This window comes from Phycodurus eques, chromosome 17, assembly GCF_024500275.1.
Source record: "Phycodurus eques isolate BA_2022a chromosome 17, UOR_Pequ_1.1, whole genome shotgun sequence".
In the NCBI taxonomy this organism is placed as follows: Eukaryota; Metazoa; Chordata; class Actinopteri; order Syngnathiformes; family Syngnathidae; genus Phycodurus; species Phycodurus eques.
In genome coordinates, this window is record NC_084541.1 from 10511327 (window position 1) to 10527865 (window position 16539).

General features: G+C 40.3%; 1 protein-coding gene across 3 annotated transcripts; it reads left to right on the forward strand.

The window, feature by feature from the left end:
• The first annotated feature begins 984 nt into the window (after nucleotides 1–984).
• On the forward strand, nucleotides 985–12667 carry slc43a2b (solute carrier family 43 member 2b). Of its 3 annotated transcripts, none has more exons than XM_061702570.1 (15): nucleotides 985–1053; nucleotides 1746–2055; nucleotides 4703–4997; nucleotides 5625–5680; nucleotides 5784–5860; nucleotides 7459–7551; nucleotides 7628–7761; nucleotides 8043–8236; nucleotides 8324–8467; nucleotides 8933–8950; nucleotides 9577–9709; nucleotides 9871–10003; nucleotides 11123–11196; nucleotides 11293–11416; nucleotides 11491–12667. In XM_061702570.1, the coding sequence occupies exons 2-15, from the start codon at nucleotides 1896–1898 to the stop codon at nucleotides 11650–11652; spliced, it is 1797 nt and encodes a 598-aa protein (XP_061558554.1). In that variant the 5' UTR covers nucleotides 985–1053; nucleotides 1746–1895; the 3' UTR covers nucleotides 11653–12667. The 3 variants fall into 3 exon arrangements, with proteins under 3 accessions (XP_061558554.1, XP_061558556.1, XP_061558555.1); XM_061702572.1 differs by having other exon boundaries at nucleotides 11559–12667; XM_061702571.1 differs by lacking the exon at nucleotides 8933–8950.
• The last annotated feature ends 3872 nt before the right edge of the window (nucleotides 12668–16539 follow it).

Below are 16539 nucleotides of genomic sequence, written 5' to 3' on the forward strand. Positions count from 1 at the left end.
TCAAACGGGAAGGTTTTAAACACTGTAACGACATACCTTTAGATATCAGTGATTGTTACTGACCACTTAGTGACTCATTTGCATGTTCATCACAGACCAGTGATGTTTCAATTAAAACACACGTACACACTCACACACACACACCACCAGACCAACACTGCAAAAAGTAAAATCTAACCAAGATTAAATCTCAAAGCAAGGTATGATTGTTATTTGTCTTGTAAATTTTTGTGTTCACTTGCTTCAAGGATTTTTCCCTAAAAAATCTTGATAAGGTATTATAATTTATTTAGATTTTATTATTGGTTATAAGTAATTTTATCTTAAAATAAGAAATGCGAAAATTCTATAAGTGTAGTTAGTTTAAATAAACTAGTTGTATAGGATTTCTTTTTTTTCTTTTTCTTTTTTTAGGCTAGCTGAGTTTTAAGAAATTTCGCCAAGTCATACTATCCTGTTCTATTGTCAGATTATTTAGTTTAAATCGAGCAATATATTGCTCATTTCATTACTATGAAACAACTGGAAAGTTTTTTATTGATTTTTTTGTTTTTTATTGCCGTGTAAATAGAGCAAACAGCTGACGCGAGAAACCAATTAATCAATCAATTCCTAGTTTCAGTGCAGTATCAGTATAGATCCAGATAATCTGAAGAAGAAAAGCGCTCATCCTTATCTAGAGGAATCCATTATGTGTTAAACCATGATTTGTAAGGCTTGAATAAGTATTTCCGTGTCAGCAACTAACATGTCAAAAAACTTACCATCACATTTCACCTGTCGACGTGTATTTATTTCTTTAATTAACAATTTAATGACTGGTTTAATTTTTAGAAAGCAAAAACAAACTGCTAGTTGTGTCGCAAACTTCAGTAACAATCGAAATATATGGATTCGTAGTTGTTTTTGTCGAGAGTTGTTTTGCACAGATAAAGACGTCAGTCAGATGCGAGTCTATAGGGGGCGCCCTAACGACTTTGCACAGTATATATAAAAACACGGTTTATAAATGTCTCTTTGACACAAGGCTGTTGGTGCATACAGGCTGGAGAGGTAAGACTTATGTTTGTATTATGGAATGATGAAGGATCAATTTGAAATGTGGTATATATGTATTATATGTAATTTTAGAATAGCTGTCTTTCTTAAATAAATGACACTGAAACCATTGTTTAGATTACATTTGATACTATCGTCCATGCAAAAGAACAGTTTTGTCTCCAGTAATGTGTTTGTCTGGTATTCCCTTTATGTTTTGAATGCACCAGAGTACAGTAATTTAGCAGCGCTGCGGTTGAATGGGCCCTCATGAGGACATTTAGGCAGGGAGGCTGGGGGGGATAGTGACTGAGGGGCCCTGAGGTGATGGAGTCCAGTTTTTCCCAGATTGGACCAGTTTCCCCTCTTTTATTCCCAGAAAACAACAGAAACCCATTTATTCCACTGTGGGTGCTGACTTAATTACCATGCTGGACTATCACAGAGAGGTCCAACAAAGTGTTTAAGTTGATATTTTGCCATTAGTCATTACTGTACTGAACATAATTATCCCATACTTATTTGGTGAAAAGTTCCAGTATGGACAGTATTCTTGATAGATGACGTTAGAATGCTTTACACGCATGCAGCACAATCAGTTATCTCGGGCAGGGTTCAAAGTTAATTGTTGTTATAAAAGTTCAGTCTTTTGCAGCGATAGGCCGACTATAAAACCTTCTCCTCCCCTCATGCCTTTGTCTTCCCAGATAAAGAGATCACTGATCCTTAATCACGAGCACCGTCAACGAGGCGAAAACAACCGACTCCCTCTCTTTTCCCCTCCTCGGGACCCTCAGTCTCTCTCACAACCCCAGTTCTTTACCACTCTCTGCCTGCCCATCTTCCTACCCTCAACCATGGCTCCGACGCTGGCCACGGCGTTCGCCCGCCGCTGGTGGATGGCAGTGACTTCTATCATTGAGAATCTCCTCTTTTCTGCTGTGCTCTTGGGATGGGGATCACTCCTCATTATGCTTAAGTCAGAGGGCTTCTACTCATACCTATGCAGCGATAAAGGTGAGTGAATGACTGCTTGGGGGTCACCTAACACAACAGCTCTTTTTAATTGTGTGGGGACAATAAGATGCTCTTATTTTAAGTACCCAGCTGAATTTGAATAGAACTGGAACATTATCTCTTGTTCTTGAGAAAAGAACCGTACAACTCCAATATGCATGCCAGGCCAATAGCTGGCAATGTCACTTTAAAAAGAAACATCAACTGTTTGTCCTCGCCTGTCTTATCCCAAATAGAGTACACTTGGTAGAGCTACAGTATGTATGGTTTTATAATTTGATGCATGTAAGTAATGCAACTGATTTTAGCGGGCTAAACACATACCAATTTTTAACATAACAGATTTTTAAATTGTGAGCGACTCCTTATATGATGAGGAAAAAAAACGTGTATATTCCCACTGTTCATATTGGGCCTGATTTATTAACATCCCAAATAGCGTGGGCTAAATTGTGTGTTCAGAAGCACGTAAATGCAGAGTTGAAAGAAGTTTTGTCATAGGTGATGTGGCATGGCAACTTCTTCTGACTGGCTCTAAGTCTAAGCTCCAAAATGACATTACTGAATAAAAGCTAGGTTGCAACACTTTCTGTTTGTTTCGTTTTCGGGTTTCAAAAATGATTACACGAGCCGATAAAGTCACCCCCGCCGCCTCTCATTTTACCTGCCCTATGCTGGCACCGCCTTGCGTGCCCGTTTGAACCTGCCTTTCAGACTGGTATTTTAAGATACAAAAGCAGTCATTACAATTTGTCTTAGGTTTGATAAATCACATTTTATCTATTTGCATATACCGGTAGTCCTCTCAGAACATGCAAAATGAAATGTGCTGCGATTCAGTGCTTTTGGCAGACGCAATCATGCATGCGCTCCTCAATTAGGAGATCAGCATCGACATCTGTTTGCGTGAGCGCCCATTTTTGCATGCACACGCCTTTAGTAAATCAGGCCCATGGTGCGTGGTGTTTTCAACAATAGCACACCACACACATAACAATACTTCAGAAAATTAGCTACCGGACTGCTGTTTTCAGCGCTGAAATGGAAATGATAATGTCGTCAAAAAAAAATTGAGACCAATGTTGGGCAGCATCAGTGGCACATCTGTTTCAAAGTTCTGAGGTTCAAGGTTGGGATCCTGGTTTCGGGCTTCCAGTGTGGAGTTTGCATTTTCTCTCCAAGCTTGTAAGGGTTTTCTTCAGGTATTACAGCTTCCTCCCAAAAAACCTGCACGTTAGATTCATCCATCCATCCATTTTCTGAGCCGCTTCTTTTCACTAGGGTCGTGGGCGTGCTGGAGCCTATCCCAGCTATCATCGGGCAGGAGGCGGGGTATACACTGAACTGGTTGCCAGCCAATCGCAGGGCACATACAAACAAACAACCATTCGCACTCACATTCACACCTACGGGCAATTTAGAGTCTCCAATTCATGCATGTTTTTGGGATGTGGGAGGAAACCGGAGTGCCCGGAGAAAACCCACGCAGGCACGGGGAGAACATGCAAACTCCACACAGGCGGGACCAGGGATTGAACCCTGGTCCTCAGAACTGTGAGGCTGACGCTCTAACCAGTCGTCCACCGTGCCGCCTGCACGTTAGATTGAATATGCTAAATTGTCCATAGATGTGGCTGTGAGAGTGAACGGTTGCAGGGGCCATATGTCCATATGGCCCCTGCAATTGGCTGGCGACCCGTCCAGGGGCGACCCCACCCCTCTGCCAAAATCCACTGGAATAGATTGCAGTCTATCCAAAATCTACACACGTCACTTGACGAAAAGTCAAACATGGTAAGGTAGTGATGGTATGACCATCCAAAGGTCCAATGGGTAATTTAAGTCAGATGTTTCCTGTCTTGCCCTTTTCACCGGCTGTGGTGAGTGACCAAAGTTGACTATTGGCTGGACAGAGCATTTTTGTTTCACTTATCGTCTTCTGATTCTTTACACAATTGATTTATCTGCTGGATGACGTTACGAAGATGTCGTTACGTCTCATAGGGTCTGTCTGGTTGGAAATATCCAAAAATTGACAAAAATGCTCACAGTCTCTTGTGGGCATATTTTATTGGAAACTGGATTACTATATTTTATTGGATTTTATCATATTTTTGGCATGTTAGTGATGACATCTTGCAGTATTACCACTCTTCAAGAATTGCAACTTATAGTTAACAATAATAAAACCCAAGATGTAGTACAGGTCTGATTTTCCACTTGAGGTGACTGACCAAAGCAAATATTTGGTCTTCACACCTGCACAGGTAACGTCCGGAGTGATGATACAAACATCTTATCTTGCGGCAGATGATGTATGGAGATGATGGCAGCACCAGCTCAGCTCTTTTTCAGGCATGTGACTGATGATAGGGAGACAGGAAAGCAGCAGCAGCACTTTATTAGCGGCCCTACGGAAGTTTAAAGTTCACTGATAAAGAACAGGGAGGGAACAACAGGCTGATAGGAAAAGGCATGACCTTATTGAATTTAATATCTGGATAAAGTCTTCATAGGGTCACAATTAAGTGTCAATTTAAATGCTTCCTATGACTCTAAAGTAGAAACTAAAAAATAATCTCTGTCACACCAATAGAACTGATCCACTAAAACTTATGCTTATGTTCTATTGGATTTACATTTCCAGGTAACAGCTCCAGCTACAATCTGTCCCTGGAGACAACACAGGTGCCCGACGAGTACTTTGACTACTATGAAGATAGCGAGGGGCCCATGGTGGCCCTGGGGGACGGAGTGGAGATGAAGCCCCTGGTCCCGGCGGACGGGCTTCTGAAGATGAATGGCTGGCTAATCTGTAAGGAGCAGGATGAGATGTTGAACCTGGCCTTCACTGTGGGCTCATTCCTCCTCTCTGCCATCACACTACCACTGGGAATTGTCATGGACAAATATGGACCTCGGAAACTCCGACTGTTGGGCAGGTGAGCGACAGTTTAAGATTATCCTAACTAAAAGCAATGTATTTGAACTTCAACAAATCTACTTGAAAACATAAACGAGGAAATTTACTTCACCTAGAATCCTAATTCATTATTTTATCAACACTTTGAGGCCCTTTTAAGTTTTGTGCATAAATCAAGGCCCATAGAGGCATGCTTGAATAACTTTAGTGTGGAAGAACTTGAGAGTCCTAACCTTCAGTCCCATCAGACAACTTTGGGATGACCTAGAACTGAGATTGTGACGCAAAATCAAAATATTCACTCCCAATGGTGTAATTGCTCGGTGTCCAGTTACTTTTAGTAAGGAACCTTTTTTCTTATCAGGGTTCATTTAAGTACTACATTTAAAAATAAATAAATGATGCAACGATCAAGAAAATGTTCAACAATAACATATTATGAAAGTTAAGCGTAAATGCTTAGCTAACTAGTTCTCTGTGGTGTTGTTGTTTTTTAGAAATGCATGCACATAGGCCAGTTTAAATCCTCTTGCGGCCGTACAGTATATGGCCCAAGGGCATGATTCTCCAACCCTCGTCCTTTCAGTGGATCTCAAAAGAGTTACCGCAAGATCTTAATGAGAATACATATTTATTTTCATTTCAGCACATGCTTTGGCTTGTCTTGTCTGTTCATTGCTTATGGAGCCTACCAACCCAACGGTAAGGCGCTCACACATACAGTACAGTGCATCCATATTTGGTCAGTTACCGATTTGGTTGTTGACAGACCAATGAACTGTTTTACCTGCTCCTCTTTTTACAGAACTCTCAGTCCTTATCTTTATCGCGCTGACTTTCAATGGCTTTGGTGGCATGTGCATGACCTTCACCTCCCTCACGGTAAGCGTGTGAATGGACGTTTGCGCTGTGTAAATTAGCAACTGCTCGTCCTGTAAGCCCACAGCACTGCAAGAGTGCCAAAGCAAGCAAAAACTCTTGAATCTGTTGTTGTGTACATTATCTAAAGAACTGCTTCTTTCTATAACGGCGATGTATAACATCATGTACATAGACATGCTGACATTCACTGTCACGGTCTTTTACTTGAATACAAACTCCATTTCACATTTTACCATTCTAAAACTTGGCAACGTGATATATTGTAATATATGCTTTTACTCATCTCTTTGAGGTTAAACTATCCACCCATCTGTTTTCGATAGCACATATCCTCATTAGGATCGGAGATACGTAACTGGAGCCTACCCTACCTGAATTTGGGCGAGAGGCGGGGTACACTCTTGACTGGTTGCCCTTCAATTAGGCATACCTGTATATAGAAAAAAAACATTAACACCCACATTCACACCTATGAAAAATTTTGTCTTCAATCCAACCCAGAACCTCTCCACTGTGAGGCAGACATGGTAACCGCCACCCTACCAAGTTTCCTGAGATTAATCTAAAAAGTAAAAAAAAAAAAAAAAAGTAAACAACAAAAATTTGACCACATTTTGATTTAGATATGGAAGAAAATAACAAGTGATTAATTTACATTGTTATTTATTCTAATACTGGATTGAGGCAATTTTGTCGAATGCATTCCTCAGTAGAACTATCATTTACCAATTACTGTATGTACTGTGTAAATTTAGGGCAAAGTAACAGAAAAATAATTATGCACCACTTCCTGTCATTCTTTGTGTTGTAGTCAGCTTTGTCTATTCTGGGAATTAAACATGGCTCAGAGTCATAGAGGAACAACAACATCTGATGCTCTTTAGAATTCAGAGTTCACAGCAGTGACACGCTTTGCATTCTTTTCCCTTTTGTTCCCCCCCTCCGCCACCATTTGAGCCTATAAGGAAGCACACAGTCCGAAAGTGCACCATGGTGATGCTATTCACTTCAGAGGGGCTGCTCTATCCTTGTAAATCTGCTTAAATTGTACAATGTCTCCACCACTGTATGTCAGAAATAGGGGGTCTTTTACCACAGATATATCCTCTATCTATACTATACATCGAAGCTCTCTTTCACGCTTCTCCTTTACAACCAAACAATGTAATAATCTGAAGACAAGAAGTGCTTGGTTAATTATTACGTGACTCAACCTCAGCCCGATACAAGCATGTAATCTGGCCTTTCAGGTCTTGGTCAACAGCCAGTAGCGATCACTGGCTCATCGCCATAGAGGCACCCCTCGACTTTCTCTCCTTTCCCATCTCTTATGTAATTCAATGTGCTTGTTGTTGCTCAGTGTCTCGAAACAGAACAGCTTTTTAAAGGCTTTATTTTGGAATGTTTGCCACCCACCTCACTTTCTTAGAAGTTGAACTTGAAGTATCCCTGCAAGTAACAAGCCTTCTGTCACGTCATTGTTTTTTTTGGGTTTTTTTTTGCTGGACAATAATGGTTAATAAAATAAACCCCATGAGAGTGCCTCAAAGTATTAAGCTCAAATGTTTACTGTGCCAAACATCTGTCTTTTTCACCAGTTGCCTAACATGTTTGGGGATCTGCGTTCCACCTTTATCGCCCTGATGATTGGCTCCTATGCTTCCTCTGCTGTCACCTTCCCTGGCGTCAAGGTAAAAGGAAAACTGATCTGACTCACCAACCCTTCAGTCAACATTATTATTACCATGACTCTGTCATTTTGCGCAGGTGATCTATGACTTTGGCGTACCATTCATTACTATTCTGGTGGTGTGGGCAGCCTGTGCTGGAATTGTCTTCCTAAACTGCTTCTTCAACTGGCCCCTGGAACCCTTCCCAGGAGCAGGGGACATGGACTACACGTTAGTATTGCCCAGATATACACAGTACTGACATTTGTTTCAAGGTTACAAACTGCATGCAATGAACTGGTCTGTCGGAGACCATAATGCAGTACATAGCAATGTTTTACTTTCAGACCGCAAACTAGTTTGTGACTCAATGTGTGTGGATTACTGCAGTGTAATTGAAAGTAAAATACTGTAAATGAGAGAAAAAAAAAGTTTCATAAAATACAAATTTCTTCATAAAGGTTTGTCCTTACAAAACTCATCATTCCTTCTCTCCCACTGTTCTTTCTCAGTGTCAAGATAAAGTTCAGCTGGCTGGGCTTTGACCACAAAATCACAGGCAAACAGTTCTACCGCCAAGTGACCACAGTGGGCCGTCGTCTAAGTGTGGGCAACAGTCTGGTGCAGAAAGATTTGCCCACCAAGGAGGGCAAGCTCTGCCTTTCCACCATGGACCTGGAGTTAGACGGAAAGCCTAAAGAAGAGTGTAAGAGATGCAGCCTTCAGTCACTCCCCCTTATCTTTCATAGCTTCTTAACTCGAATCCTAACAAGCCATCTCCTTTGTTCTGCAGCCCAGTCATTCATGAAAACCATCATCACCCCCATCTTCCTGCTCAGCCTGGTGACCATGTCGGTCACTCAGCTGCGTCTCTTGTTCTACATGGGAGCCATGAATAGCGTGCTGGAGGTGCTAAGTGATGGTGATCTCAACACAGGTTAGGGTTCTTCTGTTTGTATAGAATCGACAGGAGCCTGGTCTCGTGAGAATTTAGTTGGATTTTGTAAAAAAAAAAAATATTTAGCAGAAAAGCATCATTATCGAGTATAGAAAAGAGATTTTGATGAAAGTAAATGTTTTTCTGGCAAAATATGTGGTTTTATGCGGGGGCATAGTACCCGTGAGGTATGTGTCTGTTTCAACACCCGCACATTTGTCGTCATCAATACCACTGCCACACCCCGCCCTGAGCGCCCTCCCTGTCGACAGCTTTATTCAAGCAGTAAACATGTCTAAAATGCTACGGTAGACCACTACGTTTCCCCCCTTAATTTGATATTCCTACTTCTTACTAAATTCTCACAGGATCATGTTGACAATGTTTTTTTTTTTTTTAATCAATGCTGTTTGTTTAACAATTAAGACTGTAGAATAATTGTCGTTCCCAATCTTTGGTTTTCAGTGGAAAGAATGGAACTTGGTAAGATTCCAGATTATATGATCTCTGTTTTTTCAGTACCGTATCCGGTCACTGTTCTTTCAATAATCTGGCATTTATTTAACATTTAACATTTTAGCACGTAGATAGCAACAATCACTGCTCCGGTTCTTGTTCTTTCAATAGGCCTGCATTTATTTAACATTTAGCAGCTTAGCACTAACAACCACAGCCACAGCCTCCCACAGCCACAGCCTCTAACATCCTGCTTTTTCATCATACTGTGGCTGCTATTATTAATTCATTGTTTGACCTTGACGGTGAGGCATGTTTACACCCGAGTCCTTTGGACATCTTTCAGCTTATAGCTTGAAACACCTTGTTAATCATTGCTTGTAATTATTAGTTAAATTTGCCCTCCCAAGTACACATCACATGAGCAGCTTTGCACTTGTGCCCTTATATGCAAAACAGTTTTGTGTCGGTCAATATTTGACTACTTTCCACTAAATACTAACAATTAACTACTTCACAATCTTCAGTTCCTATTAAAATGTTTTAAACGCTCCATCATTCTTCCATCTAATATCAGCCTATATTGCTCCCGTATTTTTTTCCTCAGTGTCTAATATTTGTGTTTTTCAACAATGTGACCGTGATCCTCACAGTGAGTTTGTACTCGTCCATCTTCGGCGTTCTTCAGCTGCTTTGCCTCATGACCAGTCCTGTGATTGGTCAGATCATGGACTGGAAGTTGAAGGAGTGTCACAACGGAGAGGAATCAAAGGATTTGTGCAGCAAGTGAGTCTTATTGATGTGAAATTAATATAGACTTTGAATTGTTTATAATAATGTTAACAAGAAGTGGTGATTCCCTCTGGAATAACATAAATGATTAGAAATGTCAAATTGAAATGCTCTAGATTGGCTGAGAAAGAAATGAACTATGATATCATCACCAGGGATGAACCAAAGAAAAAGCAAAGAGACAACAAAACCCAGAAGGTGACCAACGCCCTGCGAGCATTTCTGCTTACGAATGTCCTTTTGGTGGGCTTCGGGATCACTTGTCTGATACCCAACCTCCATCTCCAGGTGAGCGCTTGCGATTTGTTTTTCTTTTGATTCTTATGTTAACACCAGTTAAGAGTGGAATTACATTAAATGGCCAATTTGGTTTCAAATGATAAAGGCAGGATTTACACTACAGATCAAAGTGCCCAACTCCGATATAGTGCCAATATGTAATTGTTTTACTGTTTACATTTTCAAACATTTTCAAAGGACCCATACCAAGAACCACTGTGCTTTGCATTTCATGAACACCTGGACAAACCTCTATGCCCAAAACACACTGCAGCTCATGCAGATACATAAGCCAAAGTGACAACAATGGGTAGATAACAACATGGACACGATAAACATTATGGTAAACTTTACATATTGTTTAGTTTGATCGTGGACTGATCGTTCTGTCCATATGTTTAACAGGCTTCCCTATGGTTTAAACCTCTCATTATAATTTTAGATGATTTGCTCAATGGCCTGGTTCAGATCTGAGGGTCTCTGTTTCCATTCATTTTTTCCTTGCGTACAATGCCAAGAAATGTGTGAAAATGAGTCACGTGGGAGGGAGAAAAAATGGGAATTGGGTCACTTAAACCATGTTTTGTAAATCAAGTTTCTTCATTTTACTAAGTTGATGTTGGTAGTGCAAATATAGCATGTCCAAGATTTGTAAATCTAATGAGAAGACAAAATGCCAAGAAAATCTGACCAAGAAGCACATTAAAATTTGGTACTACACTCAGTTTTTGAGTTTCCATTGTCAAAGGTACCAACCAACCACATTAGGACTTTAAATAAAGGGTGGAGGTAGCCACATCGCAGTCTGTCCAATTGTTTGACAAAAAAATCTTCACTGTAGTTTGACATCGAGCAGGAAGAAGACAAAATTTGCCTTTTGTTAAACAAAGAAAACCAAACAATGCATACCATTTATTACTGTTTTTGTTGTTGTGTTGTACTATTTTGATAAATACTTTGGCGGGCTACACTACTTTGCACTGCTGTGACGTCTCTATTCAATAGGCCTACACAATCCCGTAATGCAAATACAAACTTCATCACTTTAAAAATAAACTACGTATCCTGCATTGTTAGAAAATATGCTTATTTTGGTCACCAATCTCCTCTGCTTCCCTCTTGTTTCAGATTGTGTCATTTATCTTGCACACTGTGGTGAGAGGATTCCTTCACTCGGCTGTCGGTGGCCTGTACGCTGCTGTGTAAGTTTTACTGCATGACTATCAGAACCTAACGTTACTGTCTATCTATATTATCTGCCAAACGTTGTGCTAAACGCAACTATTGTAAAATTCCAGGTACCCCTCCTCGCAGTTTGGCAGTCTAACAGGCATGCAGTCACTAGTCAGTGCTGTCTTTGGTCTGCTGCAGCAGCCCCTCTTTTTGGCTATGATGGGACCCCTGGAGGGAGACCCATTCTGGGTATGTAATTACACACACACATGCACGTATACAAACATTCTGGGCGTGGTTAATTCGGATGTCACCCCATTCAGGTCAATATCGGCCTGCTCGCTCTCAGCATGCTGGGCTTCCTGCTGCCTCTCTACCTGGTTTGCTACAGACACATGCTCCACAAAGAGCGGCACGAGAAGGAGAATAACGTCAAGATCTACATCAAAATTAACGGATCTGACATCCCTGAGGCCTTTGTTTAATTACAGAGAGCAACCACAACACGATGGAAGAATGAAGAGAAACATCTGAGTGGTGCAGCATGCAAACTGACAAATCCTCTTTAGCGATGCCATTCTTATAGGACTAATGTTTATTGAGCATGCAAACACACCAACATCCTCTTATTTAAAGTTTGTGCTGTGGAAGTCTACCAGAAAACTGTGAAAAGGATAAACGAAGCGGAAGAGGAAAGACTGTGAAAGGAAAGAGGCATCGGCACTCTGTATTCCCCCAGTCCTCGACTTGGTTTTGTCATTTTGTCACAATATTCCACATTATAAAAGCTTGTTTTGTCCAGTGAAACTGCTTAACTTTAATGCTTAAACTCTCTTTAACTACCTTTGTGAGTGATTATGGGGGAGTATAAGGGCCACAAAAACTACTTTGAGAAAGCTGTAATGTTACGAGAAAAAACATCAGCACATTACAAAAAAATAAACAAAACAGAACAATTTTTCATTGTAATTTTATGAAACTTGTAACGACACAACTTCACACTCTGAAATAGTTTTTAACAAATATTGAATGATTTTAACCACATTTTGACAATCAACTTTCAAAACGTTAGACACAGTTTTAAGTTTCAGATTTTTTTTTTCTCATGATATTTTGACTTTTTTCTCAGAATTGTACTACTGCTGTTTCATTGTGACCCCAATACTCCTTTGTAAGGAATTGCACAATTGTTTTGTTCTTTGATTCAGAGTTTAGGAAGATTTAAATTTTAAGACCATTCACATTCAATTTTAATTTGACTGAGGATGTAAGGTCAGTGTGAACTACTGTATGTCTTTCATTTATTTAGAGACCATTTTTTTCGTGTTTCTTTGGTAATCTTTTGCCTATTGGTCTACCTTTCCCACATTTAAGTGGCTTACGTTGTTTTCAAGTAAGTACAGTATTGTAGATGTATGTCAGGTCTTTAAGGCTTGTTTTACAAAGGACATCACGCAAACTGCATTATTGGTATTGCTAAAAGAAAAGTAACCATTTAAATATTTATTTTGTATCCTTTTTTTTTTTGTACTTTGTCTACCAGACGTGCCTTTTGAATATTAATAAAGATAGTATATACAATTGCTTTTCTGATGAATAACATGGGCAATGACATTTATTCTGCTGAGGTTAAAAACTTCAGACACTGCTTCAAGAGATTAAACTTTAAACACTTTCTAACCAATGAAACATTTACAATAAGAATCAGAATCATTTTTATTCAGAATCAGAATCAATGTGCTCATTTGTGCTTGTCTCTATCAGTCCCTTCTATTGGGATGTAGCCACACCTTATTTTTAGCTACTCTCATGTTCATTAGTATTGATTTCCTCTAATTTACAAAACGTATTTTAAGATTCGCTTTCTACAGCTCCTGTTTTTGACGCTGTATCGTTAGTATAGAGTCACTAAATAGGGCTAAATATTTTTTCTTTTTTTTGTGAGACGTTTTATCGACAAGCGCGCTGGGTCTCTTTAATCAATCAATACAATAATATGCAATTCTTTGATAACAAAAAAAATGAGTAGCAGGGGATACATAATCTTGCGTTAATCCACAGTGACGCCTGCTGGTTACACTCGATACATTCTGAGCTCAATGTTTTCTGTTGTTCCTGGTTGTAAAGGGTTGCAGTCAGGCCCGATAATAATAATAATAATATTAATAATAATAATAAAGCGCCTGATTATTATTCTGTATATTAAAAATGTCAAAAGCCAAAAAGAACAAAAAAAAATCTAACATACATACATTATTAGATACAAATATAGTGAAATAGTGGATAAATATGTTATGAAGCCCAACAACTGTTAAGCAGAGATTGTTCTACCCCATAACTATATACAACGCTGGAGGAAATTAAGAGACTAAATAAATAAATTACTGTACAATACTGGACAATTTGGTGTTCTGGTCATTTTTCATTTTGGGGGAATATGTACTCAAAATGGAATGTTTGTATTTGGAATTTGGGAGTTATGTTGTCTGTAGAAAAAAATAAAAGGAAAATGTTCCTTTTACTCAAAAACTGATAATTTTGCAGCGGTCTCTTAATTGTCAAGGGTCGCAGGTGTGCTGGAGCCTATCCCAGCTATCTTCAGGCGAGAGCCGGGGTACACCCTGAACTGGACACCAGCCTATAAAAATATATATATATATATATATATATATATATATATATATATATATATAATATACACCATTCTTCCCTCACTTGATCTCACTTGCACATTCACAATGAAAACATCAGACTGTGAATGTCAAAAAAGAAAGAAAAAGAAAAGAAAAAAAGGGAGCCCAAAAAAAGAAAGCAATGGTTTTAATTGAGGTCATGTAAAAATGTAAAATGTAGCAGTGAATCCATCCAGAGAAGAAGTCATGGAAACAAATGATACACACTGTAAACGTGACCAACTGCATGTACGGCCCTACCGTAAATATTATAATGGACTGAACTGAAGTCCACGTGGTTTTGTGGTGCTGAACTTCTTTTTTTATTTCTTTTTTTTTAACAACGTCTGAGATTACTAGCAGGTCTATAAAACACAAAAAGACAGATTTGTAATATTCAATCACTCACACATGCCAATCTGAAGGGGCACATAGTGCTATAATCTTTGCTTGACCATAACTGTATTTCATCATCTTTTCATGATCTCCCCTTTGATTGACATGAAAAAAGAAATCTACCAATATACAGTGCTTGTTCTCATTTTAGGGTCACGAGTGACCTCTCACAGCTTATTTGTGACCTTAATGAGAGTGTGCTGTTTCCCGGTCCGTACGCCCTGCCCTCCGCCCTGCCTGCCCCCCTGGATTTTAAATGCATCACACACTCCCCATGTTTTAATGCACCACATATACCTATCTATGGGGGGCGGTGGGTCGTGGGTGGGTGGGGGGGGGGCAGTTTGGCTGTTAGGCAGTAGTGCCTGGCAGCCCTGCCCCCACCCCCTCGGCTCATTGACCTCACTCTGGGTGGGGGTGGGGGGGGGGGGGCACTGATACACGGGTTAGGGCCAATGACTGCCAGTCGCGGACCTGGGGGGGGGGGGTCTCACTTACTTGCATGGCAGTGCTCCTGAGGCCAGGCCCCCAGGGCTGGATGACTGCTTGGATGACAAAACTTGTGGGGCGGTGTTGGCTGGAGGGTTGGTTGTCGGGGCACCTCGGTGGGGCCGGCAGACCGCCCTGGGTCCCTCGGTGTGGGACGTGTCCTGTCCGCTGGGCTGCTCTCGGGTGGACCCCTGGGCCTGATCTCCCCCCTCGATTGATTGGGCGGGGTCCTGAGCCGCCGCGGTGCGGCCACAGCTATTACAGGACACTTCTGTCAGTCTTTCTGCATGTAAAACGGTATTAATTCACTTGGATGTATCCACAGACAGACCCCTAGGACTCTTTCACTGGGTGTGGGGTCAGGTACTTACTGCGACAAATAACTCATGAATATGCAAATCGCTTGTGTATCCCCTCACTTACACTCTCATCCTATAGACTTTTATAATTCACATTATTAATGCCACCACACTTCAGTTGTACAGTCGGGTTCACCACCCTTGTCCTACATGCTTCTTCTCCTCTCTTTGTCCTGTTCTATCTTGTCCTGTCCTTCCCTCACAGGGTGTAGCACTACAGCCCCCTGCAACACTCATATTTAATGTTTCATTGTTGTACATAATTTAATGATAGACTTCTCTCATCCTGTTTACAATTAGTGCTTTGTCTTTTGTCTTTGTTTCTCTCTCCCTTCTAGAAACTTTGTTATGGTTGACTGATTCTCAATAAACCTCAATTATAATACCACAGCGGAAGCTTAAAAACTCCACTGTGACACAGTAAAACTGTTCCGGCATAAAAGGGATACAGATTTTCCATTCTGCTTGACCTAACAGCCGAACAGGACAAAAAGAAAAAATAAATAAGAGAGAGAAAAAAAGAGAGTAGGTTACACCTCGCGATCGTCTCCTGCGAGTCGTGGGGCACGTATAGACAAAAAACATTCAAGCTCACATTCATAAATACCCGGTAAAATGCTACTTGTTGTGTGCACGCCTTCACAGGCAGCTAGTTTACAACAGTTCCATTACTTTTCCCCTTATGTTACACTTTCCACCCTTTTTTGCATCATGCTGGGCCGTTTGCCTTGTTGCAGTCTTTTGGCTGTGGTATTTTATTTATTGAATATCTGACCTATTGAACTTTTGCTGTTTGTCTACAATGTTACAACCGTAAGAAACTTCGCCTCAGTGTGGACCCGTCCATTTAATGAAGAATGCATCCATGAGGAGATGTGGAAAGGTGCAAAAATGAAGTGACGTAAGAGAGAGGACTAAATGAGACAGGATAATTGAAGTAATTCTTCTGTATGTTTGTTTCTTGCCAACAGACTATTTTCTGTTTAAAAAATGCAGTTGTTTGTTTACATTCAAATTTAGCTTGTGAAAAACATCCAGTGTTGAGATTAGTTTGGCTTTTGATTTGCTTTCATTGCACTTGCATTGGTAGAGTCTTAACTTGAATATGTAGATGTAGCGACAAACTTTGTTAACTGACAATGGTTTTCTGGCATCCGGGCCAGAGATGCAGTATTTATAATCTATGGCGCCATCACACTCGTCGTTGGAGACTTCAATCTTGCTTCGCTCTCTCTCATCTACAAACAGCTTCACACAACAGGTGCAACAAGAGGGAATAAAACTATGCACCTCCTGTATCCTAAATGCTAATGTAAAGGGACCTCTTGCATATAAAGCAATAATGTAATTGTTTATTATTGTATTGTTATTATTGAAATTATTGTCTTTTATGTTTTATGTACAGCACTTTTGTTACAGCTGCAGTTGTTGTGAAATTGCTTGAGAAATAAAGTTG